The 22,505-nt window shown below is 44.1% G+C and overlaps 1 protein-coding gene across 1 annotated transcript in view; it reads left to right on the forward strand.

Moving 5' to 3' along the window:
• DPP7 (dipeptidyl peptidase 7) overlaps positions 1-22,505 on the forward strand; it is a 349,192-nt gene that overhangs the window by 139,606 nt on the left and 187,081 nt on the right. The window contains exon 10 of the mRNA XM_033962277.1: positions 19,157-19,217. Within this exon, the coding sequence (XP_033818168.1) occupies positions 19,157-19,217 (61 nt within the window). The remainder of the gene's footprint in view (positions 1-19,156; positions 19,218-22,505) is intronic.

The following is a 22,505-nucleotide window of genomic DNA, read 5'->3' on the forward strand; positions in this document are numbered from 1 at the left end:
TGGTTCTGTTATGTCACGAGTCAGCCTACATTTTCTTTTCTCCCCTCTACATGGCTCTTCTCCCGGGCTGGTTTTTCCTGCCCTTTCTTCCTCCACGCGGTTGTTTTGTGGTGGAACTTGTCTTCACTGACATCCTCCTGTTATTTTCGCATTTTCGGGGACCTGACCTTGCCAGTTATTTCTTCCCTTGCTTTTTTCCTCTTCAGCGCATTTTCTTTTTTTTTTTTTATTGATAAGATTTTTTCATTATTATCAAGCATCTCATCTTGTACAGAAAGTGTAATCAAGAAAGCATAATATTTAAATTTACTTTCAATCCTGAAAGTGATTTAAAACATAAAGAAAAAACACATCTCATCTTAATCACACACTAGTCCTCAATTTGGATCAAAGATTAACAAAAATAGTAGTTAAGTTTAAAGAATAACTTTACAAGAAATTCACTTAATCTGTTGCTGAAGCAGAGGCAGAGCTAATTATCACTTGGATACAGATGGTATTCCACACTCAACACGCTTCAGAGAGAGGAAAGCAATCAAGTGAGTAGGTTCTACAAACACATATTTAAAGGAACGGTATCTAATGACACGTTTACATGGACATCTAAGAAAGAAAAAGCTCCTATCTGAGTCACACCTAGTTTCAACATTAGAAATTCCCTTCTTCTCTTCTGAGTCTCCCTCGAGACATCGGGAAATATCTGAATATGGAAACCCAGGAAGTCCTTAGATCTATTTTTAAAGAAACGTTTAAGGATCCAGTCTCTATCTGGAGCCAAAGCTTCAGTCAGTAAGAGGGTGGTTGGAGTAGCCACTTCTTTGTCTGATTGTTTCAATAAGGTAGAAACATCCAAGGGAACTTCCTGAGATTTTCCTTCATCTTCTTTCTTTTGAGAATCCTGATTTCTTATAGGTAAATAATATACCCTTGTAAGAGGTGGTAAAGAATTCTCAGGTATTATTAGAATCTCCAGAAAGTCTTCAGTGCATTTTCATGTGCTTTCTCCAGAAGCCGTTTCCAGTCGACGCCAGTGATCTGGTACCCAGGGTACTTTCGGCACCGATTTCTCCAGTCCGCACCTTCGGTGCTCTTCTTTTGGTAAGTTGGTTTCTCCTTTGCATGTCAGGTTATTATAGCAATGAGTTTTCTCCTGCCAACTTTGGCCATTGTAGCAGTGAGTCAAGTCCTGCCGACCTTTTTTCAGTTCTATCTCTGGCTCCTCTTCGCTGTCGATGACTGTCTTGATATGGGCATTTTCATCTTGGAAGCGTGGAGTGACACCAATGGTACCAATCATGAGACAAGGGTACCGGTGTTCTTTTCTTCTATTCTGGAGCCACACCTTTGGTACCTGTCATCGACCAAGGGTACCAGTGTTTCTTTCTTCCTACTCTAGCACAACACCAATGGTACCGGTCAGAGACCATGGGTACCGGTGTTCTTTCTTTCTCCTCCATGAGCAGCACCGATAATACAGGTCATGGATCTTGGATGCCGGTGCCTTTTTTCTTTCTTCTATGGACTGACACCAAGAGTACTGGTCATGGACCAACGGTACCGTTATCTTTTTCTCTTTCTGGACAATAACACCATCGGTACCGGTGTCCTTTTTTCTCTTTACTGGACATTGACACCGTCGGTACCAGTCATGGACCAATGGTACCAGTGTGCTTTTCTTTTTCCTTGGCAATGACACCATCTGTACTGGTCATGGACCAATGGTACCGGTGTCCTTTCTCATCTGCTCCGGTGGTGCTCTGTGCCTTAATACCGGCTTTGTTCATCTCGGGAGTGTTGACCCTTGGTACCGGCGTTCAACCATCGGTACCGGTTCTCCTTTTTTAACAATATTTTCTTTCATGTCCACATTTTCAGTGGGCATCGGTATGTTTTCACTGCCTCTGGGATGATGTCGACGTTTCTAATTGGTATCGACCTCCCTACTTGATGTCGACTTCTCTTTCGATGCCATGTTATTGTCATCAGTTCTGCTCGATGTTGCAGTCCATATCGACATCCAGGTCGATGTCGGAATTTCTTCTCGACATCGTCATGTTCAACTGTGATTCAATTGTTTGGGTTCTCCGTCCTGTCGACATAGTCTATTCTAGTGCTGCCCGGTTCAGTTTTTTACTTCCGGGGACTTTGTCTCTGCTTTCACTCCTATCCAGTGACACCAGTTGTCGTTGCAGTTACCAGTGTCGGTGTTGTTCCGATATGGAAACGCTTTACAGTTTTCAAATTGGTTTTTGGCCTTCGACATCGACTCCTTGATGGTCTTGGTTTGCAGTGGTGAGTGTTTCTATGTCACATGTGCTTTTTTTCCCTTGAGTGGGTTTCACAAAGCCTTCCTACTTCCATATCATTTTTTACAGATCCATTAGGGAATTTTCTGTAAATGCATTCCTTTGGGAATTGAATTTTTTACAGTCATTCTTTCCCTACGGAATTTCCTTTTCTTCCTTCTACTTCTTTTCTCAAGGGTAGTTTGCTTCCCTTCCTTGATCCTATGAGGGCTTTTGTGACACGCCCTATGCAGTAGTTCACTTGTGTCCTTGTTTCCTTCCTGGCGACTTGTAGGTAGGCCTCTGTCTTTCTGGGCAGAGTGGACAGGGCTGGGGACCGGTTAGCCAGATAGTCTTCCTAGATTCCTCGCCTACCTACCTGGTTTTTCTTGGCATTCATTTGTGTTCACATTTCATGTAGTCACTTTTCGGTTTCAGATCTGTGTTTTACGGATCTGGTATGCATCTGAGTGTCTGTTTTTCTCATTACTTTACACAACAGGTTTTTGATTATGTCTGATTTGGGGCAATGTACCTGAGGCTATGCTGAAACATGTTTCCTCTACCTTATGGCATGGTGAGTTCTCTGGTCACATCTGTGTAGCAGTTGTTCACTTTCATGGTGACTGTCTTCTCTGTCTTCATGTACTCCTACAAGCCGGGCTCTGAGTTTCTCTTCATGTGGAGGCTTTTTTCACTTCATCTTTTCACTCTGCTTTTAGATTCTGTTTTCTGTTGAGAATCTACGGGGGATCTTAGGCAGTATTTCTGTTTTCTACTGCTCATTCTCCTTTAAGCGTTCTCTTCGATTACTGGAGTTAGGGACTCTCTTCCCTTCTTTCTCAAGGACCCTGGATGCCTCTGTTTTTTCTGGATCTCAGACCTCATGGTTCTGCTTCCTGTTTTCTGGGCAACCGCTTTTCCAGTTTTGGGGTTTTTCCTCCCAGATTATTCAGGGGGTATCTGATAGTGCTGACCACATCTATTCGATTACAGGGCCACCTTCTTTTTCCATTTTTTGAACATCTGGTTTTTTATCCGGTTGTTTTTTTCCTGAGAGATGGTTCAGATGTTTTTTCTCAACCATCTCTTTTTTCTTTAGCTTTTCTTTTTCCGTACCCGTATTCATGTTTCTTTGGGGTACTTCTTGACTCCACTCTGCTGAGAGTGTTTTCTTTTTTTCAGATTGTTTTCAATCTTACATATGTTGTTTCTTCTGCACAACAGGTATTCTTCTGGTTCTGTTATGTCACGAGTCAGCCTACATTCTTGTACTCCTCAGTGGTCTTTTGTTTTCCAGTGGTACCAGGCGAGGGCTTGTCTCTCCACGTATGTATATCTTTGATCTCCTCTAGTCTCTACAGAGGTCCCCTTTTTTATTTGTTACCTCTTTGCATGGTCTTAATGCTTGCTGGATCTATTTTCTGCCTGGGGGGTTCCTATAGGCATTCTTCAGCCTATAGGACTGTCGGGCATTGGTTTTTTTCCTCATTTTTCTACTGATTTTTTTAGGACCTCATGATTTTTATCATCTACTCTGTCCTACATTCCTCCTTCCTTGCACAGTCAATTCAAGGGTTTTTACACTACATGTAATTGAGCAAGGAGTCTAGGGCTCTCTCCTGTTATCTCAGGAGGCCCTGTTTTTGTGTCCTTGGAGGAGATTGGCCATCTGCTCCTGCTGATATTCATGAGAGGCTGAATTTCGTAGCAGCCTATTTCAGCAGGATTCTTTCATCCTTTTCCTCCAGGATTTTTCTCCTGGATTGGGTGTGCATATTTCTTTTCTATGCATTCCCTTCGCTTCTTCTCTTGACCTTTTTTCATCAAGCTCATGAGCGCTGATGATGCATGGTGACCCCGTAAACAGGGGTTTTCCCTGCTTCATCCACTCACATTTTAGGGAGCCCTCTCTTCTCATTTTCCTGCTCGGTTCACTCCGACTTAGGAATCTTTGATTTCTTCCAATCTTCCTTGCTTTTTCTTTGGGCTGTATCCATTTCATTTACATTTTTCTCATTTGTTGACTTCTGCCAGAACACTAGCCACTTGCCCTGGTTGATATCGATAGTGGTTTCTTTTCTTTCCTGGTGTTTTTTTTTCTCTGCCTGTTTCCATCGTCCTACCGGTGGTATTTTTTCTTTGTTGCTTCTAGTCTTGAGCCTATAGTTCTTAGACTTCTTTTTCATGCTATTGCTTTTTTTCCCTTGATCTGTCAAGGAGTAACGTCTTACTAATTTCTCCTCTGGATCATGACAGGGGTTTTTTATGTGGGTAATCACACTTCATTTTTTCGTCTGTCCTCTGGATTTTTCCTGTGGCTCTTTAATGGTTGTTCATGCTACCATTTTTAACAATGGTGTCAGTTCCACTTGACTTTATTTCCTGGAAAATGGTTTTTCTTTGTGTCTCTCACCTCTTTCAGGGGAATCGGTGAGTTTCATGCCAGCTAGCAGCTTCATCCTTATCAGTCTTTCATCAAGTCAGGGTGATTCTCTGTTCATGTCTACAGTATCTTCTACTGTTTTCCCTTCGTTCAGTCAGTTCTTCTGTCTGTGGTGTTTCCTGCACCTCGTTTTTCCTCCGAAACAACTAGCTTTATTTGTTTTCTCCTTTACACGTTTTTTTGTCCTCCTTGTTACTCAGGTTGGAGCCGCAGTGATTTTCTTCTAACGTTTTCTTTTGATTCACCTCAGTTTAGATACCCTATATTCATGAGAACGATCTCTTCGCTTATTGCCTCTCTCTCGTTCTTTTTTACTCCGATGGGCCTGGCACAGGGATTTGTGTCCCAGTCCCTAAGTTTGAGTTCTGGCAGTTTTTGTTGTTTTCCTCATAGTTACATCCTGAGGAACTCTGTACAGCTGCCACCTGGTCCTCAGTTAATTCCTTCACTTCTCTCTATTATCTGGTTTTTCTCCAGACAGGAGGGGCTCTTCGGCCATTATGTTTTTCCATTGTATTTTCTTTGGCATGGCAACAAGAGGGCATCCGTTGAAAATCAGGGGTAGGAAATTTCATGGTGACACCAGAAAATATTTCTTCACCGAAAGGGTGGTTGATCGCTGGAATAATCTTCCACAACAAGTAATTGAGGCAAGCAGCGTGCCAGATTTTAAGAAAAGATGGGAATGGCTTGTGGGATCTCTTCTTGGAGGTAGTTAGGGGGTGGGCCATTAGTGTGGGCAGACTAGATGGGCCGTGGCCCTTTTCTGCCATCATGTTCTATGTTTCTATGTAACTCTCCCTCCATCCCATCTCTGTAAGTTTGGAGGTCACTCATCAATGAGAATATGCTGCCTGCTTGTCCTGGGATAAAGCACAGTTATCCCAGGACAAGCAGGCAGCTATTCTTGACTGATGGGTGACGGCACCGACGGAGCCCCGGTACGGACACTTTTAGAGTGATTGCACTCTAAGAACTTGGAAAGTTCTGGTAGGCCGCACCGCGCACGCGCGAGTGCCTTCCCGCCCGACAGAGGCGCGCGGTCCCCAGTTTTCTTGTTTCCGCGGAGCTAAGAAGACGCACGTTTCAACGGCTGTTGAATTTTTTTCTAATTTTTTCGCCTTCCCGCTCGCGTAAACTTCTTGGGAAATATTGTTTCCCTCTTTTTATTTATTTTCCTTCAAAAAAAAACAAACAAAAAAAAAACGAATTTTGGTTTTTCTTCCATTTTTTTCATTTTGCCCCGGCGGGGCCTGCTGCCACCATCGAGGCCTCGGCCTTCGATTTGGCAGAAGCCGTGTTTACGTTCATGCCCCCCCAACCCGGCTTTAAAAAGTGCCAGCGGTGCGCGAGGCCTATTTCTAACTCTGACCCGCACAACTGGTGTTTGCAGTGCCTCGGACCTGACCATCGGGCTTCCACCTGCACACGCTGTGCCACTCTCCAGAAAAGAACCCTTAAAAACCGTCAAATTCAGCAACGGTTATTATTCGGTACCGACATGTCGGACTCGGCGGCACCGGTCCCTACTTCGACCCCGACGCAGTCGGCACCCGTCTCGTCGACGCCGCGCGATACCGCGTCGGCGTCGCACCAGTCAGGTAAGCCGGCTAAGAAGCCTTCCCCGCTGGAGCGTCCTCCGGTCAAAGTAGCAGAGAGCCCAATCCTGCCGACCGCGAGGCGCCCACGGAAGCGCTCCGCTCCGATAGAGGTAAGCCCCTCGACATCGGGTTCCTCTTCGGAGTGTAGAGCGGCACCCAAGGTACCGCAGAAGAGAAAAGCGGTACCGGTGCCTTCTTTAGACGAGCGCATTGCTGCCGTCTTACAAGTGCAATTGGAGAATCAGTTAAAGCAACTCCTTCCTGCACTACTGGTACCGAACCTTCTGGTACCGGTCCGGTCTGAGCCATCGGTGCCGATAGTTCCACAGCCCATGCTCTCGGCTTCCTCTTTGTCGGCACTGACACAGTCTACTTCCATGCCAGTCCTAGCACCGGAGTCGACTGCTCAGCATCAGGCTGTTCAGACGTCGGCACCGGTGCAACTGCAATCTCCCGGTACCGTCTCTATGAGATCAGGAAAATCGGTACGCAAATCCCGACACCTAGATCCCTCCACTCCGGAATCTCGACGCAGTTTTCAAATTCGAGACCCTGATCTGTGGGATGATTCAGAAGACCCTATGCTCTCTGAAGGGGAATGTTCATCTGGTGATGAGGATCCTTCTACTTTAGATCCATCCTCTAGGCCAGATGTAACTTCATTTTCATCCTTTTTAAAAGAGATGTGTGACTCTCTCTCTATTCCCTTGGAGGCTGAGTCGAAAAAATCCAAAGCTTTTCTTGAAGCACTGGATTTTGACCAACCTCCAAGGGAATATCTCAAGTTACCTCTCCATGATATCTTGAGAGAAACTTTTTACAAGAATTTGGAGACACCCTTGACTATCCCTGGAGCACCTCGCAAATTGGACTCCTTATACAAAGTCATCCCAATTCCTGGGTTTGACAAACCACAGCTCCCACATGAGTCCCTATTGGTTGAATCCACTCTAAAAAAATCCACGGGAGCTAGTGTGTACGCCTCAGTCCCTCCTGGCAGAGAGGGAAAGGCCATGGACAAATTTGGCAAACGGCTATACCAAAATGCCATGTTAGCCAACAGGTCAGGGAATTATGCATTCCACTTCTCCTTTTATCTTAAACATCTCGTTCAAGATCTAACTACTTTTGAGAAGTACCTCCCTGACCGTAAAAAATCTGCTTTTCGCCACACTACTTCATCACTGTTGCAGCTTAGGAAGTTCATGGTCAGGTCGATATATGACACCTTTGAGCTGACCTCTCGGGCCACAGCTATGTCGGTGGCTATGCGTCGCCTGGCGTGGCTCAGAGTGTCAGAACTGGATGTCAATCATCAAGATCGACTGGCTAATGCACCGTGCCTGGTGGATGAGCTGTTTGGAGAATCCATGGACTCCACCACTCAAAAGTTGTCGGCACATGAAACTAGGTGGGATACTCTCCTCAAAACCAAAAAGAAAACCCCACCTTCCAGGCCTTTTCGCCAGCAGTCGGCCTACCAACGTAGATTTGTTGCTCGTCCTTTGCCACAAGCCCCGCAACAACCCAGACGTCAGCGGCAACAACAGAGGCCAGCTGCTAGACCAGCACAGCAGCAACAACAGGTGAAGCCTCCCCCTTCACAGAAATCCACTCAACCCTTTTGACTTGGTTCTCCAGGACATAGCCGGTCTCCATCCTGCTGCCCATCTTCCGCAGCCCATAGGAGGACGCCTTACTCTCTTCATAAGCCGTTGGGAATCCATCACCTCGGACCAGTGGGTCCTCAACATCATCCGCCACGGCTACTCTCTCAACTTTCAGACTCTTCCGGGCCAAAGTATTCCAAAAGAGTCTGCTTTGAACTCTCCTCAGTCCTCCCTCCTTCTTCAGGAAGTTCAATCCCTCCTCCTTCTGAACGCCATAGAGGAAGTTCCTCTAGATCAAAAGGGGCAGGGATTCTACTCACGTTATTTCCTAGTCCTCAAAAAAACAGGAGATCTCAGACCTATTCTAGATCTTCGGGACCTCAACAAATGCTTGGTCAAAGAGAAATTCAAAATGTTGTCTCTGGCCACTCTTTACCCCCTTCTCAATCAAGGCGACTGGCTATGCTCCCTCGATCTCAAAGAAGCATACACTCACATACCGATCGATCTAGCCTCCAGGAAGTATCTCCGCTTCATGATCAATCGTTGTCACTACCAGTACAAGGTACTGCCCTTCGGTCTTGCCTCCTCTCCAAGAGTGTTCACCAAATGCCTGATTGTGGTGGCTGCTTTTCTTCGTACCCACCACCTTCAGGTGTTTCCTTATCTGGACGATTGGTTGATCAAGGCCAATGCACCTCAGACAGTCCTCACGGCCACCAACCAGACCATTCTGTTCCTCCGTTTGCTGGGATTCGAGATCAATCTACCCAAATCTCATCTCATCCCCACTCAGAGACTTCAATTCATTGGAGCAGTCTTAGACACAGTCCTCATGAGAGCTTTCCTGCCGTCCAACCGTCTTCTCATGCTTCAATTTCTATGTCAACAGGTGCTTCTACAGGCGTCCATCTCTTCCAAGCGCATGATGGTTCTCTTGGGTCACATGGCGTCTACAGTTCATGTCACCCCTTTTGCACGTCTTCACCTACGCACCCCTCAATGGACCCTAGCCAACCAGTGGTCCCAAGCGATGGATCCCTGCTCACGACACATATCTGTAACATCATCTCTTCGTCAGTCTCTACAATGGCGGTTGATATCCTCAAATCTATCCAGAGGTCTTCTGTTCCATCTACCTCCCCATCAACTGGTTATCACCACCGACGCCTCCCCTTATGCCTGGGGAGCTCATTTGAACGAGTTCCAAACTCAGGGACTTTGGACAGCCCAGGAAAAGAAGCATCAAATCAATTTCCTGGAACTCAGAGCGATGTTTTATGCCCTCAAGGCCTTCCAACATCTCCTCTTTCCTCAAGTTCTCTTGCTGTGCACAGACAATCAGGTTGCGATGTACTACATCAACAAGCAGGGTGGGACGGGCTCTCGCCTCTTGTGCCAGGAAGCCCAGAAGATCTGGACTTGGGCCATAAATCACCATCTGTTCCTGAAAGCTATCTACATTCAGGGAAAACAGAATTGCTTGGCGGACAAGCTCAGCAGAGTTCTCCAGCCTCACGAGTGGACACTCGATCCTCTCACTCTGCAGTCCATCTTCACTCAGTGGGGCACTCCTCAGATAGACCTCTTTGCAGCCCCTCACAATCACCAGCTGCCCCTCTTCTGCTCCAGACTCTACACTCCTCACCGTCTGGCAGCGGATGCATTTCTCCTCGACTGGTCCAATCTGTTTCTGTATGCTTTCCCTCCTCTGCCTCTCATGTTGAGAACCTTGTTCAAGCTCAAGAGGGAACGAGCCACCATGATTCTGATTGCTCCGAGGTGGCCCAGGCAACATTGGTTCTCCCTTCTACTTCAACTCAGTTCCAGGGAACCTTTTCTTCTTCCACTGTTTCCTTCTCTGCTTACACAACAGCAGGAGACCCTTCTACATCCCAACCTCCAGTCTCTGCACCTGACAGCTTGGTATCTCTCGGGCTGACTTCTCATGATACACTTTTATCTCAGCCTGTTCGTTCAATTCTGGATGCCTCCAGGAAACCTGCCACTCTGCAATGTTACCATCAGAAGTGGACACGTTTTTCTTCCTGGTGTTTCCTCCATCAACATAATCCCACTTCCCTTGCAGTGGAGACTTTATTGGATTATCTCCTTTCTTTGACTGACTCTGGCCTCAAGTCTTCTTCAGTCAGAGTCCACTTAAGTGCTATTTCGGCGTTTCATGAGCCAGTCCATGGAAAGCTCCTCTCAGCTCATCCCCTGGTATCCAGGTTCATGCGGGGTCTTTTCAATGTTAAACCACCTCTTAAAGCCCCTCCTGTTATCTGGGATCTTAATGTGGTTCTTTCCGACTTAATGAAACCTCCATTTGAACCTTTGGCTACTACCACTTTCAAGTTTCTCACTTGGAAGGTACTTTTCCTCATCGCCCTTACCTCTGCCAGGAGGGTCAGTGAGCTACATGCACTAGTTGCAGATCCACCTTTTACGGTCTTTCATCATGACAAGGTGGTCTTGCGTACACATCCAAAGTTTCTCCCTAAGGTTGTCTCCGACTTCCATCTCAACCAATTCATTGTTCTGCCTGTCTTCTTTCCAAAACCTCATTCTCATTCTGGAGAACAGGCTCTGCATACTTTGGACTGCAAGAGGGCTCTCGCTTACTATCTTCAGCGTACTAAGCCCCACAGATCAGCTCCTCAGCTCTTTCTGTCCTTTGATCCGAATAAATTGGGACGTCCTGTTTCTAAACGTACGTTGTCTAATTGGCTGGCAGCGTGCATTTCATTCTGTTATGCTCAGACCGGACTGACACTGGAAGGTTCTGTCACAGCCCATAAAGTCCGAGCTATGGCAGCGTCTGTAGCTTTCCTCCGGTCCACGCCCATTGAGGAAATCTGCAAGGCTGCCACTTGGTCCTCAGTTCATACTTTTACATCTCATTATTGTCTGGATGCATTCTCCAGACGGGATGGACACTTCGGCCAATCTGTTTTGCAAAATTTGTTTTCCTAATGGCCAACCTTCCCTCCATCCCTCTTTTTGTTAGCTTGGAGGTCACCCATCAGTCAAGAATAGCTGCCTGCTTGTCCTGGGATAAAGCACAGTTACTTACCGTAACAGGTGTTATCCAGGGACAGCAGGCAGATATTCTTGCGTCCCACCCACCTCCGTACCGGGGCTCCGTCGGTGCCGTCACCCATCAGTCAAGAATATCTGCCTGCTGTTCCTGGATAACACCTGTTACGGTAAGTAACTGTGCTTTATCCAGGGACAGCAGGCAGATATTCTCACAGGGGAATGGGCTGAGAGATGGCAGATGAAGTTCAATGTTGAGAAGTGTAAAGTATTGCATGTGGGAAACAGAAACCCGAGGTACAATTATACAATGGGAGGGATGTTATTGACTGAAGTACCCAAGAAAGGGACTTGGGGGTAATGGTGGACATGACAATAAAGCAGATGGCACAGTGCGCAGGGGCTGCTAAGAGAGCGAATAGAATGCTAGGTATAATCAAGAAGGGTATTACAAACCAGAACAACCAGAACGAAAGAAGTTATCTTGCCACTGTACCGGGCAATTGTGCGTCCGCATCTTGAATACTGCGTCCAGTATTGGTCACCGTACCTTAAGAAGGATATGGCGTTACTCGAGAGAGTTCAGAGAAGAGTGACAAGACTGATTAAGGGGATGGAAAGCCTTTCATACGCTGAGAGATTGGAGAACCTGGGTCTCTTTTCCCTGGAGAAGAGGAGACTTAGAGGGGATATGATAGAGACTTACAAGATCATGAAGGGCATAGAGAGAGTAGAGAGGGACAGATTCTTCAAACTTTCAGAAAATAAAAAAACAAGAGGGCATTCGGAAAAGTTGAAAGGGGACAGATTCAAAACGAATGCTAGGAAGTTCTTCTTTACCCAACATGTGGTGGACACCTGGAATGCACTTCCAGAGGACGTTATAGGGCAGAGTACAGTTTTGGGGTTTAAGAAAGGATTGGACAATTTCCTGCTGGAAAAGGGGATAGAAGGGTATAGATAGAGGTTTACTGCACAGGTCCTGGACCTGTTGGGCCACCGTGTGAGCAGACTGCTGGGCACGATGGACCTCAGGTCTGACCCAGCGGAGGCATTGCTTATGTTCTTATGTTCTGTAGTGTTAATGTACAGGAGGGTGAATCTTTTTCAAATTAAGGAAAATTCCGGAAGGAGAGAGCATAAAATGAAGTTAAGAGGTGATAGGTTCAGGATTAATGTAGGAAAATACTACTTTACAGAAAGGGTAGTAGATGCGTGGAATGGTCTCCTAGTGGAGGTGGTATAGATCAGTGTTTTTCAACCTTTTTACACCCATGGACCGGCAGAAATAAAATAATTATTTTGTGGACCGGCAAGCTACTAAGACTGAAGTTTAAAAAACACATTTCTGCCCAGTCTCTGCAAGCTCGGTCCCCGCAAACCATCTGATCCCATCCGCACAAGCCTCAGTTATGATTTTATATTGAACGTATTTTATTAAAGTATAAAAAGAAACAATATTCTGTACAATTGTCGTTTTATAAATACAAATATACAGAACAAGGACCAACAAAACCTGTCTCCCCTCCCCTTCACATATATTCCCTCTACTATCAAGAAAACTGAACAAGCCAAATTATTACAGAATGCTACACAGAAATATCATGCTAACAGAATACTGCAGTCACACATGACAGGAATAGTGTTAGGGGAGTGCCCCCTGGTCAGAAAGAGCCCTAAGCCAGCTGGAAGCTAAAGAAGCACTGCCTGGGCTTTGCAGTCCCCAGTTATGTCTCTAGCAGGATATATATTTCAAATCTGATATATTCTAATGACAAAATAGAAATTAAATAATTTTTTTTTCTGCCTTTTGTTGTCTCTGGTTTCTGCTTTTATCTTCTTTTCACTCTTTTCCTTCCAGCATCTGCCCTGTATCTTCAATCCAGCATCTGCCCGTTCCATCCACTGTCTGCCCCTTCCAGAAACTGTCTATCTCCCACTGCCATCTCTCCTCTAGACCCCCCCCTCCTGCTTTGGTCTTGCATCCATCATCTTTCCTCTGTTCCCTCTTTCTCCTTTCATCTCTCTTTCCCTCCCCCCTGTGGTTTTTAGCATCTCTCTCTTCTCATTTCCTCTGCTCAGATCTGATAACTCTGTCTCCTTCCCCATTATCTGGCATCTCTCTCTCCTCTCTCTCTTCCCTTTCCTTCTCTGGTCTTCTTTCTTTATTTTCTGCCTCCGTCTACATTAAATTCTTTCTTACTATGCAGTCCTCAGTTTCCCTCTTTTCACTGTGTCTACCAATAGCATGTCACCCCTTTCCTTCACCCCTCTACTATCTCACTAACTCTGTCTTCTTCCCCCATCCAGCATATGTCCTTTTTCTTTGTCCCTCCTTCCATCCAGTATGTGTTCTTTTTCTCCACTTCCAGTCAGCATTTGCTATCCCTTCTCCCCACTTCCATCATCTGCCCCTTCTCTCTCTTTCCCCCCTTCCATCATCTACCCTCTTCTCTCTCCCCTTCTCCTCAATTCCATCATCTGCCCTCTTCTCTCTCCCCTTCTCCCCACTTCCATCATCTGCCCTTTCTCCCATCATCTCCCCTTCTCCCCACTTCCATCATCTGCCCCTTCTCTCTCTTTCCCCTCACTTCCATCATCTGCCCCTTCTCTCTCTTTCCCCTCACTTCCATCATCTGCCCCTTCTCTCTCTCTTTCCCCCACTTCCATCATCTGCCAGCTCACCATTATCCACATGTCCATTCACCCCTTAAAAGAAATGCTCTAGATTTGGTGAGGCAAGATATCCCTTGACTAAATCCATGTTGGCTTTCTCTCATTAAACCATGCTTATGTAAATGTTCTGTCATTTTGTTCTTTATAATAGTCTCTACCATTTTGCCTGGTACTGATGTCAGACTCACTGGTCTATAATCTCCTGGATCATGTTGGAACCCTTTTTAAAAATTGGCATCACGTTGGCCACCCTCCAGTCTTCCGGTACTATGCTGGATTTTAGAGAAAAATTACAAATTACTAACAATAGCTCCGCAAGTTCATTTTTCAATTCTATCAGCACTCTGGGATGTATACCATCTGGTCCAGGCGATTTGCTACTGTTCAATTTGTTAAATTAACCCTGGAAAAGTGGAGATCTATAAAATCATAAAAGGTATAGAGAAGGTGGAGAGGGACAGATTCTTCAGGCTAGTGGGGACATCAAAAACAAGAGGGCATTCAGAAAAACTGAAAGGAGACAGATTCAAGACGAATGCTAGGAAGTACTTCTTCACTCAGAGGGTGGTGGACACCTTGAATGCGCTTCCAGGAGAGGTGATAGGACAGAGTACAATAATGGGTTTCAAAAAGAACTTGGATGACTTCTTGAAGGAGAAAGGGATTACAGGGTATAGACAGAGGGGTACTATACAGGGTACTTCAGGATTAGGGCATAAACAATTCAGGTGGTGGGAACTTACAGGTTAAGGACCTCGAGGGCCGCTGCGGGAGCGGGCTGCTGGGCACGATGGACCTCTGGTCTGACCCAGCAGAGGCAATACTTACGTTCTTATGACCCATTACATCTTCTAGTGTTACAGAGATTTGCTTGAGTTTCTCTGATTCATCATAATTGAATACCATTTCTGTCATTGGTAACTCCCCCACATCTTCCTCGGTGAAGACCGAGGCAAAGAATTCATTTTATCTCTCCGCTATGGCTTTGACTTCCCTGAGAATCCCTTTTATCCCTCAATCATCTAGGAGTCTAACCAGTTCTCTTCCTGGCTTCTTGCTTTTAATATATCTAAGAGTTTTTAGTTTGTATGTTTGCTTCCTTGCATTTGACTTATCAATCCTGGTGCTGTTTACAGTTATTCTTCTACTTTTTAAACTAGGAAGAAGGGGAAAGCCGACAGTCGACCAAGAGTCGATGGTTCGGGAACCGGTATACCCAGAGAATACTGTGCAGGAAGACAGCAGGGAAGACTCACTGGATCATAGGCAAGATAGAAATCATGATGGATCAAAAAGGACACAAGAGGGAAGAATTTGCAAGAAAGTAACAGGCCGCAAACTCAAGTGTATGTACACAAATGCAAGAAGCCTAAGAAACAAGATGGGGGAATTAGAAGTTAGGGCACAAAAAGATAACCTTCACATCATCAGCGTCACAGAAACATGGTGGAACGAGGAAAATGCTTGGGACACTGTGCTACCGGGATACAAGTTATACCGCAGAGACAGAGTAAGTCAAAAAGGTGGGGTATTGCCCTATACATCAAAGAAGGAATTGAGTCTACCGGAGAGAACATGCCGGAAACGAAAAATAAGGTCTATGGGCCAAAATTCCGGGAACAAAGGGAACGGAAATGAAGATCGGCATCTACTACCAACCCCCAGGGCAGTCCAAAGAAATTGATGATGGATGAGATTAAACGCAACTGCAAGGGAGACAACGCAGTTATCATGGGTGACTTCAATTATCTGGGGATGGAACCTAGGCACCTCCAGCTGTGGTGGGGAGACCAAGTTTCTGGATGCTGTTGGCCAGGGGTAGGCAATTCCGTTCCTTGAGAGCTGGAGCCAGGTCAGGTTTTCAGGATATCCACAATGAATATGTATGAGATGGATTTGCATGCACTGCCTCCTTGAGATGCAAATCTATCTCATGCTAATTTATTGTGGATATCCTGAAAACCTGACCTAGCTCCGGCTCTCGAGGACCAGAATTGTCTACCCCTGCTGTAGGCGATTGCTTCCTGGAACTTGTCAAGGAAAATACAAGAGGAAATGCAATTCTGGACTTAATTCTAAATGGACTACGAGGACCAGTGCAAGGTGTAGAAGTAGAAGGGACACTGGGAAGCAGTGATCACAATAAGATCCACTTCGACCTGGACACAGGGGCAAAACATTAATACAGAATGTCGGCCACAGCTCTGAACTTCTGAAAAGGGAATTACAAAGGGATGAGACTCATGGTGGGGAAGAAGATTAAGAATAGGATAAGCACTGTAAAAATGCTAGAGCAAGAATAGTCCCTTTCTAAAGACACGGTCACCGAGGCACAAAATCTATATATACCACGTATCACCAAGGGATCCAAGAGGAAAAAGAACAAGGAACCGGCATGGCTCACTGTAGTGGTGAAGGAAGCGATCAGAGACAAGAAGACTTTGTTTAAGGAATAGAAAAGGTCAAAAACGGACGAAAACTGGAAAAAGTACAAACAATATCAAAGCAGGTGCCATAAGGTGGTAAGAACGGCCAAAAGAGACTATGAGGAAAAAATAGCCAAGGAGGTGAAAAACTTCAAGCCATTCTTTTGATATATTAAGGGGAAACGACCCGCATAGGAAGCAATGGAGCATTGGATGACCATGGGATAAAGGGAGTGCTAAAGGAGGACAAAGCCATCGCCAACAAACTGAACACATTTTTTGCGTCTGTATTTACCTAAGAGGCTATGCACAACATACCGGAAGCCGACAGGCTATACGCAGGAAATAAGGACGGGAAACTGACAGGGTTGATGGTCAGTCTAGAGAAGGTATGCAGGCAGATTGATAGGCTCAAAAATGATAAATCCCTGGGACCGGATGGCATCCATCCGAGGGTAATCAAGGAACTGAAAGGGACTCTAGCTGAACTGCTTCAACTAATAGCTAATCTGTCGATCAAATTGGGAAGGATTCCGGAAGACTGGAACGTGGCGATGAAGATCAGCCAGCATGGCTTCAGCAAGGAGAGATCTTGCTTGACGAACTTGCTGTACTTCTTCAAGGGAGTAAACAGGCAGAGAGACAAGAGCGAGCCGGTCGACATTGTATATCTGGATTTTTAGAAGACGTTAGACAAGGTCCCGCATGAACGACTACTTCAAAAAATTGCGAGCCATGGAATCGAGTGTGAAATACTCATGTGGATTAAAAACTGGTTGGCGGATAGGAAACAGAGAGTGGGGGTAAATAGACAATTCTCAGACTGGAAAAGCGTCATGAGCGGAGTGCCACAGGGTTCGGTGCTTGGACTCGTGCTCTTCAACATATTTATAAAAGGCCTGGAAATTGGTACGACGAGTGAGATGATTAAATTTGCAGCTGATATGAAGTTATTCAGAGTAGTGAAGACGCAGGAGGATTGCGAAGACCTGCAATGTGATATAACATGCTCGAGAAATGGGCTGCGACATGGCAAATGAGGTTTAATGTGGATAAGTGTAAGGTGATGCATGTCGGTAATAAAAATCTTATACAGAAATACAGGATGTCTGGTGCAGTACTTGGAGAGACCCCCCAGGAAAGAGACTTGGGAGTACTGGTCGACAAGTCAATGAAGCTGTCCACGCAATGTGTGCTGGCAGCAAAAAGGGTGAACAGAATGCTGGGAATGATTAAGAAGGGGATCATGAACAGATCGGAGAAGGTTATCATGCCGCTGTACCAGGCCATGGTACGCCCTCACTTGGAATACTGCATCCAGCACTGGTTGCTGTGAATGAAGGACACAATACTACTACTCTAAAGGGTCCAGAGAAGAGTGACTAAAATGGTTAAGGGGCTGGAGGAGTTGCCGTACAGTGAGAGATTAGAGAAACTGGGCCTCTTCTCCCTTGAAAAGAGGAGACTGAGAGGGGACATGATCGAAACATTCAAGACTTAGTAGATAGAGACAGGTTGTTCACCCTCTCCAAGGTAGAGAGAATGAGAGAGCACTCTAAAGTTAAAAGGGGATTGATTCCGTACAAATATAAGGAAGTTCTTCACCCAGAGAGTGGTGGAAAACTGGAACACTCTTCTGGATTCAGGGTGAAAACACCCTCCAGGGATTCAAGATAAAGTTAGACAAGTTCCTGCTGAACCAGAACATACGCAGGTAAAGCTAGTCTCAGTTAGGACACTGGTCTTTGACCAAAGGGCCGCCACGTGAGCGGACTGCTGGGCACGATGTACCACTGGTCTGACCCAGCAGCAGCAATTCTTATGATCATATGTTTTATTAAGTTTCAAGTTTTATTAAGTTTTGTTGTACACGCAATGTCAAATATTTCAATGCGTAGAACATATTAAAAATAGGGGACAAAACAGAACAGTTTTTACCATTAAATACAAAATATATACGTACTAATAAATAACTGGTACAGAAGGTGAGGGGGATGAACTTCAATCTTTAAAGAAGGAGAAGATACATTTAGGGGACAAAAACACTCGTTAACCATGCTGGTTGTCGTTTGGTCTTCCTTCCTCCTTTTTTAATGCATGGAATATATCTAGTCTTGGCATCCAGGATTTTTGAATAATATCCGCCCCTGATATAAATTTTTGACCTTTGTAACTACTCCTCTAAGTTTCTTTTTTTTACCATTCTTCTCATGTTGTCTTCTTTTTTGAAGTTAAAATGATGCATTAACTTATTCCAGGGATTATATCAAATCTAATCATGTTATGGTCATTGTTATCAAACAGCCATGCACTATTACCTCCCACACCAATTCATGTGCTCCACTAAGAATCTAGAACTACCATTTGAGAAGTCAGGCTTAGATAGCTGAACTTAACCAGCTAGAACTGACAAAGAATACAACTTAGCTAAGTATTCATTCTCCTCAGAACACCCCAAGGGTACCCACGTTTTGAGTGGTTAACTAGATGGCTAAGGTTAAAATTTTCACTCCGTAGAATCTAGCTTCCTAACTATCCCTCTCCTTTACATAGCCATGCTAGAATTTTTAGCACCAGCCGCTGCGATAACAGCTCATACGCTCATAGAATTCCTATGAGCATCCGAGCTATTACTGCCACGGCTGGCGCTAAAAATGCAAGTGCAGCTTTGTAAAGGAGGGGGTATAGTATTTGATAGCTAGGCATCCTTAGAAATATACTCTAGAGCTATTAGGAAAATTATCATAAAGCAAAGTAAATTTCAATTATGCAATTCAGCTCTTTAGAATGTTAGGGCTCCTTTTTATCAAACTGTGGTAGAGCTCTTTATCATGGGCTGGCGAGGTAAATGCTCCGACGCTCATAGGAATTGAATGAGCGTCGGATCATTTACCTTGCTGGCTGCGTTAAAAAGTTCTACTGCAGTTTGATAAAAGGAGCCCTAAGTCCATAAATTAGCATTGTTTTTATAGTATAAATAGACATGATACTCTTACAGTAGATCCAGAACATGAAAATTATATGTACACTATTAATTATTGACTATGACATTGCTATGCATGACTTTTTCTAGATGGCATGTTCTCGAATTATACAGCATTCTGACTACATTAGCGGTTTGCGAGATCTTGTTGGTAAGTTGTTGAGAAGTGCCAGGTTGTGCTAAATCTTGTCTTTTTAAAATTCCATTGTATATAAAAAAAAAAAAAACAGCTCAGATTTGTAGAATTACAAATTTGTAGAATTACAAATCAGTAAACTGGATTTCTATTGCATCCTATTAGACCAGAAAAGATGGGATGTGTCCCTCTATATACCAGCAGATGGAGACAGAGAAAAAAAAATAGTTCTCATGACTTGTCCCTTAAGGCTATTATGCAGCAAAGAATGTTCAATATTTCTCTGTTTCCCAGGCAGATGGATGTTGGGCTTACAGCTCTGCTTGATGTCTAATTGGTTTCAGTTGAGCGTTAACTACCCTTTTAGGATTGTGTGTTCCTGAACCAGTTTTATGCTGAGTCTTAGTTAAGTTGGGGGTGCCTTATTTGGCTTGTTTTCTGAAGTATATCTCAGAAACAGCTGAGTTCCCTAACTCTCCCCCCACCCCTGGGACCACTGACATCTCCCTTGCATTTGGTGAGTCTATTCTGATTTCTTTCAGTTATTTCAGTGCTCTGCTGTTATTTGTGCTTCATTTCCTTATTATAACCAATCTCAAGAGTCAATGCAAACAACTATTTTATGTATAATTTCTTAGGGCTTCAGACATGCCACTCGGTCATCCGTTTTTTGTTCGGTGCCAACAAATGTCTTAATGGCTATGGCTTCTTCATTTGCCCCCTCTATATGTATTTTAACATCTTTATAGTCTTTCTTAAATTAGTAAAACTGTTATAAAGTGCTTAGTGCTTTCATAAATAATTTGATATTTTTGAACTTATCTTAAAAGATGTAGTTTCTCTCTTTTCTGAAACGAATCGGGTAAGGGACCTGTCACATTCGACATGTTTCGCCGTCATGCTGCTTCAAGAATCAGTCCCCTATACAAGCAAGAAAAGGCAATATTACTTCTGCCTCCTTGTTTCTTCAAAAGTATTTAAGGGAACCATACGATACTTTTAATATCATACGCTTACCCTTTATCCATTCAAACAACCATCCCGATCTGTGTATTTTCTATTTAGATAAGATGGCCGCGGCGTCTTTTTTGCTTCTATAAGTACCTCCCCTCTCTCTGACGTCACCTCATTGTATCAGCGAATCAGAATCACACACTATAATAACGTACCCCATTCTATTTCTTGATTTAAACCCCCTGGTTGCACTGTATCCAACTTGTAAATTCATTTTTGTTCCATCCAATTTAATTTTTGTTGATAATCACCACCCTCCCACCCTTCTCTTATATGTGCTATAACCCGCCACCTAATGTCCGCAATCTCATGTCCCTGGGTTTCCCAATGCTGTGCCAAAGGGGCCTCCATTACTTTATTAACAATTCTGGATTTGTGTTCGTTCAATCTGATGTTCATCGAACGACTTGTTCTGCCTATATACATTAAATCACACGGGCATATAATAACATATACTACATTATGTGTCTTACATGTAGTAGCAGTCCTAGCTGTAATATTCATATCCCTATTTGGAGGCTGCCATTCTATTCCTTCTATCGTGCTATTGCACCACTGACAGTTTTCGCACTTCTGATGAACCGGTGTACCTGGTACTTCCCTTGACTCTGTATAATACCGGTACCGTGCAAGGCATTCACCTATATTACTGCCTCGATGATATGTTATTATAGGGAAATCTTCAAAGATGTTAGGAACTGCTTGTAGAACATGCCAATATTTTTTCATACTGTTAACCACAAGATTAGATCCCATGTGATAGGGCAGAACACAAACCATTCTAGAATTGCTCTCATACGGATCTTTTTCTTCTTGAGTGGTGGGTGAGGGAGTTAACAATAATTCCCGGTTGGCAAATTTTGCTCTCAAGAAAGCTTTTCTAATAGCTCTGTTCGGGTACCCCCGTGCTCGAATTCTTGATTCCAATTGCTTTGACTGATGTATAAAGTCCTTTTCTTCAGAGCATACCCGACATAACCTCAAAAATTGCCCAACCGGTAAATTATATTTCAGTTTATAAGGTTTTTTGGACGACGTATTCATGATTTGGAGAGATTCTGAAGAAACATTAAAAGCTTTTATACAAGAATTGAATAGGTTGAACCAATATATACAATTTACGGTAGAATGTAACATTGGAAGAGTAGATTTTTTGGATCTTACAATAATGTTTGAACATGGAAGATTTGTAACCACACTGTATCGAAAACCTGTCTCTAGGAACACGCTATTGAAGTTTCACAGCCATCACCCTTATAAACTGAAATATAATTTACCGGTTGGGCAATTTTTGAGGTTATGTCGGGTATGCTCTGAAGAAAAGGACTTTATACATCAGTCAAAGCAATTGGAATCAAGAATTCGAGCACGGGGGTACCCGAACAGAGCTATTAGAAAAGCTTTCTTGAGAGCAAAATTTGCCAACCGGGAATTATTGTTAACTCCCTCACCCACCACTCAAGAAGATAAAGATCCGTATGAGAGCAATTCTAGAATGGTTTGTGTTCTGCCCTATCACATGGGATCTAATATTGTGGTTAACAGTATGAAAAAATATTGGCATGTTCTACAAGCAGTTCCTAACATCTTTGAAGATTTCCCTATAATAACATATCATCGAGGCAGTAATATAGGTGAATGCCTTGCACGGTACCGGTATTATACAGAGTCAAGGGAAGTACCAGGTACACCGGTTCATCAGAAGTGCAAAAACTGTCAGTGGTGCAATAGCACGATAGAAGGAATAGAATGGCAGCCTCCAAATAGGGATATGAATATTACAGCTAGGACTGCTACTACATGTAAGACACATAATGTAGTATATGTTATTATATACCCGTGTGATTTAATGTATAAAGGCAGAACAAGTCGTTCGATGAACATCAGATTGAATGAACACAAATCCAGAATTGTTAATAAAGTAATGGAGGCCCCTTTGGCTCAGCATTGGGAAACCCAGGGACATGAGATTGCGGACATTAGGTGGCGGGTTATAGCACATATAAGAGAAGGGTGGGAGGGTGGTGATTATCAACAAAAATTAAATCGGATGGAACAAAAATGAATTTACAAGTTGGATACGGTGCAACCAGGGGGTTTAAATCAAGAAATAGAATGGGGTACGTTATTATAGTGTGTGATTCTGATTCGCTGATACAATGAGGTGACGTCAGAGAGATGGGAGGTACTTATAGAAGCAAAAAAGATGCCGCGGCCATCTTATCTAAATAGAAAATACACAGATCGGGATGGTTGTTTGAATGGATAAAGGGTAAGCGTATGATATTA

Source organism: Geotrypetes seraphini, chromosome 10 (genome assembly GCF_902459505.1).
Source record: "Geotrypetes seraphini chromosome 10, aGeoSer1.1, whole genome shotgun sequence".
NCBI classification, from domain to species: Eukaryota; Metazoa; Chordata; class Amphibia; order Gymnophiona; family Dermophiidae; genus Geotrypetes; species Geotrypetes seraphini.